Below are 13737 nucleotides of genomic sequence, written 5' to 3'. Positions count from 1 at the left end.
AATGCTTTTGGGAACAGGCAGAAAAAGTTTACATCAAATCCACAGGAGGCAAAAAAGGCAATGTCAGAGTTTAATTCAATTAGAGAAAAGATGCGAAATGGAGAGTTGATAATAAAGAGAAGGGAGGGTCAGTAATGTAATATTTGGAAAACATTTGGTGAAGTGGTAAATGAGGATGATAGCAGTGTTATGTGTGATGATTGTGAGGACCTATACAAATTCGACAGTCACAAAACACGGACTTAAAACAGGCCTGTGTCACATGTCCCAAGATAGCGCCGACAGAGAGGGCAGCTCTGCTTCTAACTCCTAAACACCTTTGCAGTGTTTTGTTATTTTGTGTGTTATTTATTAAATTATTAGCCCAGGACATGTTTTGTGTTATTACATACAGCCGGAAATAACGTTTGTATATCAGAGAGGCGGTTACTCATCAGCATTACGAGCGGGAATGCGAATTTCCCGAATTGTTCGTACCCCCCATGGCAACTGAACTGATTCCAGAGGCTGATCTAAAACACTGACAGCGGAGAATAGGTATTCGGAGTGGACTTCTAGTCCAACTCAGGAGGCGCGCACACCATCCACCGCTTCCGAGTATATTACTCCCTAATGTTCAGTCTCTGGATAATAAAGTAGATGAGCTCAGGGTGAGAATCACCTTCCAGAGAGACATCAGGGATTGTAACATACTCTGTTTCACGGAAACATGGCTCTCTCAGGACATACTGTCTTTGTCCATACAGCCAGTCCATACAGCCAGTCCGTACAGTTCTCAATATATCACACAGACAGGAATAAAGACCTCCCTGGGAAGAAGAAACGTGGGGGTGTAAAACCAGCCTTGTCGCGGACACAGGCGTCTTGCTTCCAGGACAAGCTACAGTAAACACCTTCTTTGCCCACTTTGAGGATAACACAGTGCCACCGACGCGGCTTGCTACCAAAGAGATGACTATCGCCCCGTAGCACTCACTTCTGTCATCATGAAGTTCTTTGAAGAGGCTATCTAAGGATCATATCCCCTCTACCTTACCTGACACTCTAGACCCATTTAAAATAATTTCTCACTCAATGTTGACAAAACAAAGGAGCTGATCGTGGACTTCAGGATACAGCAGAGGAAGCACGCCCCTATCCACAACGATGGAATCGCAGTGGAGCAGATGGAAAGCTTCAAGTTCCTCGGCATACACATCACTGACGATCTGAAATGGTCCACCCACACAGCTAGTGTGTGAAGAAGGCGTAACAGTGCTTCTTCAAGGAGGCTGAAGAAATTTGGCTTGGCACCTAAAACCCTCACAAACTTTTACAGATGCACAATTGAGTGCCTCCTGTCGGGCTGTATCACTGCCTGGTACGTTATCATTCAGAAGGTGAGGTCAGTACAAGTGCACCGAGAGACTGAAAAACAGCTTCTATCTCAAGGCCATCAGACTGTTAAATAGCCATCACAAGGCAGCTTCCCCCCGGTTACGTAGCCCTGCACCTTAGATGCTGCTGCCCTATAGACATGAAATCACTGGTCACTTTAATAATGGAACACTAGCCACGATACTAATGTCTACATATTTTAGCTTTACTCATCTCATATGTGTATAGTGTATTATATTCCACTGTATTTTAGTCTATGCCAGTCTGACATTGCTCATTCTAATATTTATATATTCCATTCTTTTACTTTTAAGTTGTGAGTATTGTGTGTATTGTTGTTAATTGTTAGATGTTACTGTACTGTTGGAGCTAGAAACACAAGCATTTCGCTACACCCTCAATAACATCTGCTAAATATGTGTATGTGTAACCGGTGTTATGGCTAGATAGTTGGCTGGGTGCACACTAATAGCATTTCAATCTGTGACGTCACTCACTCTGAGACCTTGAAGTAGTTGTTTCCCTTGCTCTGCAAGGGCCGCGGCTTTTGTGGAGTGATAGCTAACAATGCTTCGAGGGAGGCAGTTGTTGATGTGTGCAGAGGGTCCCTGGTTCAGTGCGAGGAGAGGGACGGAAGGAACACTGTGACATTGATGCTGTTGATCCGGATCACAGGTTGCTACGGAAAAAGAGGAGGTCAAAAAGGAGGGTGAGTGTAACCGGTGTAAAATGGCTAGCTAGTTAGCGTGTTGCGCGCTAATAGTGTTTCAATCGGTGACGTCACTGGCTCTGAGACCTTGAAGTGGTTGTTTCCTTTTCTCTGCAAGGGCCGCGGCTTTTGTGGAGCGATGGGTAATGGTGCTAAAAGGGTGACTGTTGTCGATGTGTGGAGAGGGTCCCTGGTTTGAGCTCAAGTAGGGGCAAGGAGAGGGACAAAAGCAGAACTATTACATATACAGTGGAAGAACAAGTATTTGATACACTGCCGATTTGTCCGGTTTTTCTACTTACAAAGCATGTAGAGGTCTGTAATTTTTATCATAGGTACACTTCAACTGTGAGAGACGGAATCTAAAACAAAAATCCCGAAAATCACATTGTATGATTTTTAAGTAAATAATTTGCATTTTATTCCATGACATAAGTATTTGATACATCAGAAAAGCAGAACTTAATATTTGGTACAGAAACCTTTTTTTGCAATTACAGAGATCATACGTTTCCTGTAGTTCTTGACCAGGTTTGCACCCACTGCAGGATTTTGGCCCACTCCTCCATACAGATCTTCTCCAGATCCTTCAGGTTTCGGGGCTGTCGCTGGGCAATACGGACTTTCAGCTCCCTCCAAAGATTTTCTATTGGGTTCAGGTCTGGAGACTGGCTAGGCCACTCCAGGACCTTGAGATGCTTCTTACGGAGCCACTCCTTAGTTGCCCTGGCTGTGTGTTGCTGAGAAGACCCAGCCACGACCCATCTTCAATGCTCTTACTGAGGGAAGGAGGTTGTTGGCCAAGATCTCGTGATACATGGCCCCATCCATCCTCCCCTCATTACGGTGCAGTCGTGCTGTCCCCTTTGCAGAAAAACATCCCCAAAGAATGATGTTTCCACCTCCATGCTTCACAGTTGGGATGGTGTTCTTGGAGTTGTACTCATCCTTCTTCTTCCTCCAAACACGGCGAGTGGAGTTTAGACCAAAAAGCTCTATTTTTGTCTCATCAGACCACATGACCTTCTCCCATTCCTCCTCTGGATCATCCAGATGGTCATTGGCAAACTTCAGACGGGCCTGGACATGCGCTGGCTTGAGCAGGGGGACCTTGCGTGAGCTGCAGGATTTTAATCCATGACGGCGTAGTGTGTTACTAATGGTTTTCTTTGAGACTGTGGTCCCAGCTCTCTTCAGGTCATTGACCAGGTCCTGCCGTGTTGTTCTGGGCTGATCCCTCACCTTCCTCATTATCATTGATGCCCCACGAGGTGAGATCTTGCATGGAGCCCCAGACCGAGGCTGATTGACCGTCATCTTGAACTTTTTCCATTTTCTAATAATTGTGCCAACAGTTGTTGCCTTCTCACCAAGCTGCTTGCCTATTGTCCTGTAGCCAATCCCAGCCTTGTGCAGGTCTACAATTGTATCCCTGATGTCCTTACACAGCTCTCTGGTCTTGGCCATTGTGGAGAGGTTGGAGGCTGTTTGATTGAGTGTGTGGACAGGTGTCTTTTATACAGGTAACGAGTTCAAACAGGTGCAGTTAATACAGGTAATGAGTGGCGAACAGGAGGGCTTCTTAAAGAAAAACTCTGTGAAAAAGGTTTGTGAGAGACAGAATTCTTACTGGTTGGTGATCAATTACTTATGTCATGCAATTAAATGCCAATTAATTACTTAAAAATCATACAATGTGATTTTCTGGATTATGTTTTGGATTCCGTCTCTCACAGTTGAAGTGTATCTATGATAAAAATTACAGATTTCTACATGCTTTGTAAGTAGGAAAACCTGCCAAATCGGCAGTCTATCAAATATTTGTTCTCCCCACTGTATGTGACAAATACATTTGATTTGATTTAGATTTGGAACATCAAGGGAACTGTAGCCTACTGTTCAAATGGATTAAATGGAAACTGAAATGTGGACACTGACGATGGGTCTATAACATCTCACACATAGCCTTAATATTAACTCCTGCCGAATTAAGCATTTTTTGCATTAAATGTATACTGAATGTAAGCACAATTTGGACTCTGGAACAGGAGTGGAGAAATATGATTTATTTCTTTCAGCATCTTGAGAGAATGTGAATGCTCAGTTAGATATTGTCTTTAGCAGTGGAAGCTCCTTCTCAGAAGAAGAGGAGGACCATCATCCTCAGTGAATTTCATACAAATACAAATAGTGAAACATTAAAAAAGTTATCCTTTTTAGATAAAACTATACTAAATACATTAACATGTCACCAAATAATTGATAAAAATACATTGTTTTGCATTTAAGGTCTACAGTAGCCTCAGATGCACTCTGTAGGGAGGCACCATGGTGTAGCCAGAGGCCAGCTAGCTACTGTCCTCCTCTGGGTATATTGACTTCAAAACAAAACCTAGGAGGCTCATGGTTCTCACCCTCTTCCATAGACTTACACAGTAATTATGACAACTTCAGGAGGACGTGCTCCAACTTATTAGAGCTCTTACAGCATGAACTGACATGTTGTCCACCCAATCAAATGATCAGAGAATGACTCTAGTACTGAAAGCATAAGATACAGCTAGCTAGCACTGCAGTGAGTAGTTGACTCAAAGAGAGAGAAAGATAATAGTTGAACAGTTTTAAACAAATTAATTTATTCCAAAATATTGAGAAGCAAGAGAGAGAGCTAACTATATTTGGTTTACATTTTTCTGTTTTACTTTCACTTGCACTTAGCTAGCAAATGCAGCTAGCTAGTTTAGCCTACTCAACCAACCGGCTCAAACAGAGAGGGATGCTATGTTAGATAGATGGCTGGCTATCCAACACTGGAACTCTTCTAAGTCAAGGTAAGCTTTTGGTTTTATAAATGTATTGCCCCCGGGCCCGCCGGGGTAACTGCTAAACTGCTTTCTGACTGTACACTGTATTGCATGATTGTAGCGAGTTTACTAACCCGTTAGGTCTAGTAGCTATGTTGACCATGACGTTAACGGTCATGATATGAAGGTTTGGCATGTAAAGTTTTTGTTTGGTCACAGACAGCTGCTATGTTGTGCACTGAAGTCTTCAAGCGAAGAGAAAAGTTGAGAGGAGGAGAGCGCGTAGATAGTTGCGAAAAGGAATTATATATACAACGAGCAAAGTGACCATGCTGTTTTTTGTGGCTGCTATGTAAGTCAACTGTGTTTGCATGTGATCAGGGGTGCATTCATTCCACTGATTCTGTTGAAAAACGTTTCGTAAGCGGAAGCGAACAGAACGAAACGGAGATAAATATACCTGAATTTGTCCAATAAAAACTCACATTTGGAACTGTTGGACTAATGATTACACCCTCGATCAGCTAGATGCAGGCAAGAGTGTGCAAGGCGGTATTGAATGCGTCACTGTCTGCCACCTTCATTAATCAAAAATCTCTCAACCTGTGCACCTATGTTGTAAACTTTCATTCATACTGTAGGCTAGGCTGTAGCATACACATGATGGGTACAGGTCAAATTTGAGTATCATGTAGTAGCCTAAACCTATTGATTTTACATTGAGCTGGGTGAATGGAATATCAATGACAGTAATACAATATGTTGTAATAGAAATAATAGCAATAAAAACTGATCATCCTCCCTCATCGTAAATGGCATGGACCACCACTGGTCTGTAAAAGGTGCTGTCTTTATCAGCATAATAAAAGCTGATAGTATTTCAACCACATAAAATATGCATCCAAGACAAACTGATTGCCTTTTCTCCCCGGTCCCTTAACGTCTTTGAACCGCATTCTATTGATTTATGACATTATTCTGGTGAGCAAGAATTTATTTAGTCTTGTAGGGTAACATACAATGACAGAAGAGAAGCTGCATGTATCTAATTATAGACAAGTTGATTAACAAATAGCCTACCAAAATGTCAGAAATTATATGCAGAAACATATCTAAATCAGGCCCATATCTACATCACTTTATCACATGTAGTCGGGCAGTTGCTGATGGTTATTAGAAATTGCGGGTGGGTGAACAAATAGCTGACTCGAGCAGGGCTGCGGAGGTGATTACATTTTGTCAGCTAGTGATTGTCAAGCAAATAACTGCTGGTCTCAAGGTAATTGACCGTTCATGAACACAAACACATTTAGCATCTCCTGGCTTCCACACCTACAAGCCACTGATCCAGACCCTTTGGAACATCTACTGTTCATTTTAAAAAGTCTAATAAATTAATTTAAGATAGTCTACACCATCACAATAAATCAATTATTTATGTTACACAGGTCTAAAGAAACATGATATAAAGAAAATGTAATCTATTTCAGAAGAACAGAATAGCATACTCTGAGTTTTCCTTATGTTATGCCCTGACCTGGATTTGCCATGATATGCCAAATGGCTGTGGGCTACATTAGTTCATTTAGCAGTCAAGATTTGCTTAGAATTCCGTGGCATTATTTGATATTATTTTATAGTATGAAGAATATAATTGAACATAGTTGAATAAAATAGAATGATTTCAAACGATTTCTGAGGGTGTGCGCGCACGCAGCTATTCTGTGTTGAGCTGTTAACAAAGAAACAGGTCGTCCTGTTTGCTTAATTTAGGGTTATTGATGTGATACAAACGTTGGGCTATATGTTTTGATTTGTATTACATTCTAAGACTGCATGACGCAACTCCAATGAAGATTGGAATAAAGTCACATGAAAGGCATGAGCTCTGCTTTGTTTCATGCACAAGCGGCACACACTTCATCAGTTTCTCATTCACGATTTGACAAGCACTAGATAATGCCCAAGTTTCCTGGCGGCATCCGCCTCGTGTGGCCGTCATGCCTGGCAGTAATGCTTGGCTGTAATGCTTGGCTGTAATGCTTGGCAGTAATGCTTGGCTGTAATGCCATAAAAAATGTCATGCCTTTAGCGGACAGTGGCCGTTGTGCCCTTGGGCTGACTACATTGATGTCAGATTAGAGGGTGCTGACCATCAGCAGCATCAGAGCTTGGAGAAGCCCAGTTACCGTGACAAAAGGGTCAAGTGGAATTTGACTGCGGTCATGACTCTTTACTGCCGGTGTTACGGTAATGTGGTCACCGTAACATCCCCTAGACCCGCGCGCCACTACTACACAACAATACCCCAATAACCCATGTCAAAGTGTAATTATGTTTTTGGAAGTCAATAAGTATTCAAACCCTTTGTTATGCCACGCCTAAATAAGTAGTCCAATTCTGATTAACGAGTCACATAATAGGTTGCATGGACTCACTCTGTGTACAATAATAGTGTTTAACATTTTAGAATGACTACCTCATCCCTGTACCCCACACATAGTTATCTGTAAAGTCCCTCAGTTGAGCAGTGAATTCCAAACACAGATTCAATCACAAAGACTAGGGAGGGAACCCTATTGGTAGATGGGTAAATATAATAAAAAGCAGACATTGAATAACCCTTTGAGCATGGTGAAGTTATTAATCACACTTTTGATTGCGTATCAATACACCTAGTCACTACAAAGACAGGCGTCCTTCCCAACTTGTTGCCGAAAGGGAAGGAAACCGCGTAGGGATTTCGCCATGAAGCAAATGGTGACTTCAAAACAGTTACAGAGTTTAACAACTGTGAAAGGAGAAAACTGAGGATGGGTCAACAACAATGCAGTTACGCCACAACACTAACCAAAATGACAGAGTGAAAAGAAGGAAGTCTGTACAGAATAAAAAATATTCCAAACACGCATCCTGATTGCATTCAATTGAAATGAATGGAAATTAAATTAACTTTACATTATATCCTGAATACAAAGTCTTATGTTTGGAGCAAATCCAACACAACGCACCACTGAGTATGACTTTTCAAATTGTGTCGTGACTTGACTTTGACATGAATCTGAAGACTTTTATTTATGTAATTAACTATGTTTAATTGTTACCTGGTTTAATGAATCATGCGACAACTAGCACATTAGGATCCGGGGCACCATAAGAGTGGTTCTTGAAAGAGTTACCATCTCCTGAATGAAACTTTAAAAGGTCCTATCACCTCTATAAACAGTCAACCTATTAATCATAACCTCGTATCATATCATCATTCTGAACAATCGTAACCTCCTTCATCTACAAAAACCCAAGCCATACTTATGATTCAGTACTACACAAATTGGTTTAATTATTTATTTACGATCTAATTAAATGGGAACACAGGATAAACATACACACTTTGCACCGGTCATTGACTGACGACTTAATACGCTGAAAACAGGTCCCTAGCAGAATGACAACAACATGGCTGCTTGTTAAAGAAGAGATGGAAAGGGAGGGAGAGAGGGACAGAGACACTAAAAATTGGTACATTCAAAAACTACTCTCACCTACAGTAACCATATACTTTGCACACAAACCGCTGCCCGCTTTGAGTAAGAATATCAAGAATGTATTCACGTGAAATGCCTGGGTTCGACGGGGATCTCTCTCGGTGAATAGGGTAGCCTTGGAAAGGAAGTTGGGCCTTTTTGCGGCACGCCTGTAAGACTCTGATTGTCCAAAATGGTTCCGACAAGTCTTCTACTGTTGTCCTTCTCTGCAGTTGTCCGATATCCGGTGACTTGTCGTGTAGTCTGGAACAGAACTACAGAGTTGACTTTCCTTCCATTCACTCCTGAAGAGGCTTCTTTGAAGATAGGCTAGGGGAGTGTATCGCCTCGTGTCGAGATTCAAAGTTCAAACCACTTCAAACGTGCAGCTGCAGCTTCACATCTTTCTGGTCTGATGTGTTTTTTTCTTAACCCAGCATTTATACAATTTGCTCAAAAAGGGCGGTTCCAACAGGTTAACATGCTCTCTGACCTCACTCAGGGCGGTGACTACTCACTGTGCAAAGTTATATATGTATTTAATCTCTTATAGCTTCTCAAATCACATCTCTCTCTTAACAAAACACTTTAATCATTGTTCATATTACATGCACAACACATTGTATGGAAACTTACAGTTTTCCTTTATGACGTTGTTAAATGACTTCACAAAATAACCAACTAACTTAAATTTCACCATTCCCCACGTTCTATGTTAGAAATATTGTTGCAGTATTGATTTACAACAGGGCGTGAGTTGTTAAACCCCCCTCCCCTAGTTATTTCCTTCCCCCCCCTCTAAGGTGAGAGGGTGTCTGATTGAAGTTAATAATTGCAAACCTGATCTGACCTATTTGGATTTTTGTGGACAGTCAAGACAGTATTTTCAATCATGGTGGTGGCTGCATCATGTTATGGGTATGCCTGTCATTGGAAAGGAAATAAATGGAATAGAGCTAAGCACAGAAACAATCTTTGAGGAAAACAAATTGTATTTGTCACATGCGCCAAATGCAACATGTGTAGAGACCTCACCGTCAAATGCTTACTTACAACCACTTAACCAATAATGCAGTTCAAGAAATAGATAAAAGAAAATATTAACTAAATAACCTGAATTAAAATAAAAAAAATAAAAACTTTAAATAAAATAAAAAATGAACACAAAAAAATTACATAACAATAACAAGGTTATATACAGGGGGTACCTGTACCGATGTCAATGTGCGGGGTTACAGGTTAGTCGAGGTCATTTGTAAAGTGACTATGTATAGATAATAAACAGCGTGTAGCAGCAGTGTAGGAGGGTGGGTCAATGTAAATAATCCGGGTGGCCATTTGATTAATTGTTACAGTCTTATGGCTTGGGGGTAGAAGCTGTTAAGGAGCCTTTTGGTCCTAGACTTGGCGCTTCGGTTCCGCTTGCCATGCGGTAGCAGAGAGAACGGTCTACGACTTGGGTGACTGGAGTCTTTGACGATGTTTTGGGCCTTCCTCTGACACCGCCTAGTATATAGGTCCTGGATGTAATGACGTACTGGGCCGTACGCACTACCCTCTGTAGCGCCTTGCGGTCAGATTCCGTGTAGTTTCCATACCAGGCGGTGCCATATCAGTCTACTTTCCAACAGACACTAGGAGACAAATTCACCTTTCAGCAGGACAATAACCTAAAACACAAGGCTAAATATACACTGGAGTTACTTACCAAGACTTCATTGAATGTTCCTAAGTGGCCTAGTTATAGTTTAAAACGTAAATTGGCTTAGAAATCTACGGCAAGACTTGAAAATGCCTGTCTAGCAATGATCAACAACCAACTTGACAGAGCTTGAAGAATTTTAAAAAGAATAATGCTCAAATATTGTACAATCCAGTTGTGCAAAGCTCTTACAGACTTACCCAGAAAGACTCACAGCTGGAATCATGATTCTCAAATAATGAAATTCATGTTTAATTTTTTATATATTTTTTTCCTTCCACTTTGACATTACAAAGTATTTTGTGTAGAAAGAAAGTACAAAGAAATACATTTTTATCCCACCTTGTAACACAACAAAATGTGGAAAAAGTCAAGGGGTGTGAACACTTTCTGAAGGCAATGCACACAGTCACACAGAGACACACACACGGCCACACAAACAGATGTTTGTGCATGTATGGGTTAAGTGTTTATGGGTTAAGGTGTTTGAGATGTTGAGTTTAGATTTGGAAACAGAGTGAAAGTGAGAGAAGCAGGGGATAGGATAAAGAGGGGAGAGGAGGACACACTGTGTTCAGTAGAGCATATATAAGAGTGTGTTGACGTGTCCCTTTAGTCAGGAAATACCATGGCAGCTCCAGGACTGTCAGGCACTACTCCTCAGAGACCCATACTGTCACCCGTTCCTCTCCTCCACCTCTCTTTTTCTACCCCAAAAAACCTTCCCTTTCTCTACCCACTCTTTCCTTCCTCTCGTCTATCCCCTCACCTCTCCTTCTCTCCTAACCCCCCACCCATCCTCTATCAATTCCTCTCCTCTCCTCTCTTCCCTGTCCTCTCTTCCCCTTCTGTCTTCTCTCCCTCTCATCTCCTTTCCCCCTCTACTCCTCCCTTTCCTCTCAGCACTGTCGAGACAGGACATCTGTACATGCCCAACACTGATCTTAACAGACATCTGTTCAACCCCTCACTATGAGACAGGAAGAGATAGGATTGGGAAAATGCAACAAAACTCAAGATTGAATTATGCAAGAGCTCTAGAACAGAATCAAAATGGAGGATGTCAACAGCAACACAAATATTTGACACTGCTGGTCATCTATGAACATTTGAACATCTTTGCCATGTTCTGTTATAATCTCCACCCGGCACAGCCAGAAGAGGACTGGCCACCCCTCATAGCCTGGTCCTCTCTAGGTTTCTTCCTGGGTTCTGGCCTTTCTCGGGAGTTTTTCCTAGCCACCGTGCTTCTACACCTGCATTGCTTGCTGTTTGGGGATTTAGGCTGGGTTTCTGTACAGCACTTTGTGACATCAGCTGATGTAAGAAGGGCTTTATAAATACATTTGATTTGATTTGACAAATACCCAGTGAAATAGCACAGTATCTTACAAATACTTTAACCCCATGCTGAAGAGGCCTACTAAATAAGAGTCAGATAGTGATTCACATCCTTCCTCCTTCACACCTGCAGTTACTGAAGCCACCAGGTGTGGATGAAGCCTAGAGGTGACTAAGAGGCTATTTGATAGCTATGTCCATTCCACCACAAGCCGTTGTGACAGTGTGACGAGGAGAAGAGGCTGGTGTTGACACTCACAGTTCGATGGCTTTGTTCCACATGATGACGTAGCCTGAGAGTGTGAAGGACTCCACGTTGACGATGTGGATATTGCCTTTCTCTGTGCCGATGTACAGCCATTTACTTTGGAAGGGCAGGTGGACGAACGTGATCCTGGAGGAAGGAGAGAAATGAGAAAGTTTATGTAGGAGTTAAGAGACACAGAGAAATAGAGACACAGGGGTAGTAAAAGTGGTAGCATTAGACAAAGAGAGAGAAAAAGAGAAAGACAGAAGTGTTTTGCTGATGATATCCTATTGCATTTAAAACACAGAAACTGTGCAGTTTAAGAATCTTCCTTGTTTTCTACAGTGAGCTAATAATGCTGAGCTGAGAACAAGGTGACGGTGGAGGTGTTTAAAACTCTATTCGGCAATTAATTACCGGACTGATACGAGAGAAGAGGACTGAACCAGAACACGTTACCCTTCCTTCCATGCTCTCCATTTACCCATCTGTGTCATCTTCATTCTTTCATCAATTTGTCCAATAATTCCACTTGTCCTTCAACCATCAATTAATCCATTCATCCATCTCTCTATGTGAAGTTTAATGAACGGTCAAAAGCTTTTGAAACCTACATCCGTCTCTACCTGAGTCAGCCTCTACCCCCAAGCCATAGGACTCCTAATAGGTCTCCTAAATACTCATGACTGCTAAATAGTTAATTAATGTTTACCTAAACTATCTGCACTGAACCTATCTTGCACGGACTCTATGCACAATCCCAAGACTACACACTACCATATACATATTTACACACACTGCACTGACATTCTCACACAAAACCCATGCACATTCACTGCATACGCACATGCATACATAACACACACACACATACCAACAACACTCTCACATACACACATACCTCCACCTTACCTGTCACCCTAAACCCACTTCGATTTGCTTACCGCCCCAATAGGCCACCGACAATGCAATCGCCATCACACTGCACACTGCCTTATCCCATCTGGACCAGAGGAAAACCTATGTAAGAATGCTGTTTATTGACTATAGCTCAGCATTCAACACCATATTACCCTCCAAGATCATCATTAAGCTTGAGGCCCTGGGTCTGAACCCCACCCTGTGCAATTGGGTTCTGGACTTCCTAACGGAGCGTCCTCTCAGGTGGTGAAGATAGAAAGCAACATCTACACTTCACTGATCCTCAACACTGGGGCCCCACAAAGGTGTGTGCTCAGCCCCCTCCTGTACTCTCTGTTCACCCATGACTGTGTGGTCATGCACGCCTCCAACTCAATCATGAAGTTTACAGATGACACAACAGTAGTAGGCTTGATTACCAACAATGACGAGACAGCCTACAGGGAGGAGGGTAAGGCTCTATGAATGTGGTGTCAGGAAAATAACCTCTGACTTCAGGACTTCAGAAAACAGCAGAGGGAGCACCCCCCTATCCACATCGATGGGACAGCAGTGGAAAAGGTGGAAAGTTTTAAGTCCCAGGCATACATATCACTGACAAACTGACATAGTCCACCCACACAGACAGTGTGGTGAAGAAGGCGCAACATCGCCTCTTCAACCTCAGGAGGCTGAAGAGATTTGGCTTGTCACCTAAAACCTCATAAACTTTTACAGATGCACAATTGAGAGCATCCTGTTGGGCTGTATCACCACCTGGTATGACAACGGCACCTCCCACAATCACAGGGCTCTCCAGAGGGTGGTGCGGTCTGCACAAAGCATCACCGGGGGCAAACTACCCGCCCTCCAGGACACCTACAGCACCGATGTCATAGGAAGGCCAAAAAGAGCATCAAGGACAACAACCACCCGAGCCACCACCTGTTCATCCCGCTATCATCCCGAAGGCAAGGTCAGTACAGGTGCATCAAAGCTGGGACTGAGAAACTGAAAAACAGCTTCTTTCTCAAGGCCATCAGACTGTTAAATAACCATCACTAGCACAGTGAGGCTGCTGCCTACAATACACAGACTTGAAATCATTAGCCACTTTAATAAATGGAACACTC

At 42.4% G+C, this 13737-nt stretch overlaps 1 protein-coding gene across 1 annotated transcript in view; it reads right to left on the bottom strand.

The window, feature by feature from the left end:
* LOC135505510 (syntaxin-binding protein 5-like) overlaps nucleotides 1-13737 on the bottom strand; it is a 135115-nt gene that overhangs the window by 49178 nt on the left and 72200 nt on the right. The window contains exon 5 of the mRNA XM_064924585.1: nucleotides 11717-11851. Within this exon, the coding sequence (XP_064780657.1) occupies nucleotides 11717-11851 (135 nt within the window). The remainder of the gene's footprint in view (nucleotides 1-11716; nucleotides 11852-13737) is intronic.

The sequence above is a fragment of the Oncorhynchus masou genome, chromosome 19 (genome assembly GCF_036934945.1).
Source record: "Oncorhynchus masou masou isolate Uvic2021 chromosome 19, UVic_Omas_1.1, whole genome shotgun sequence".
NCBI lineage: Eukaryota > Metazoa > Chordata > Actinopteri > Salmoniformes > Salmonidae > Oncorhynchus > Oncorhynchus masou.
This window is presented reverse-complemented; position numbering and strand designations above follow the sequence as displayed.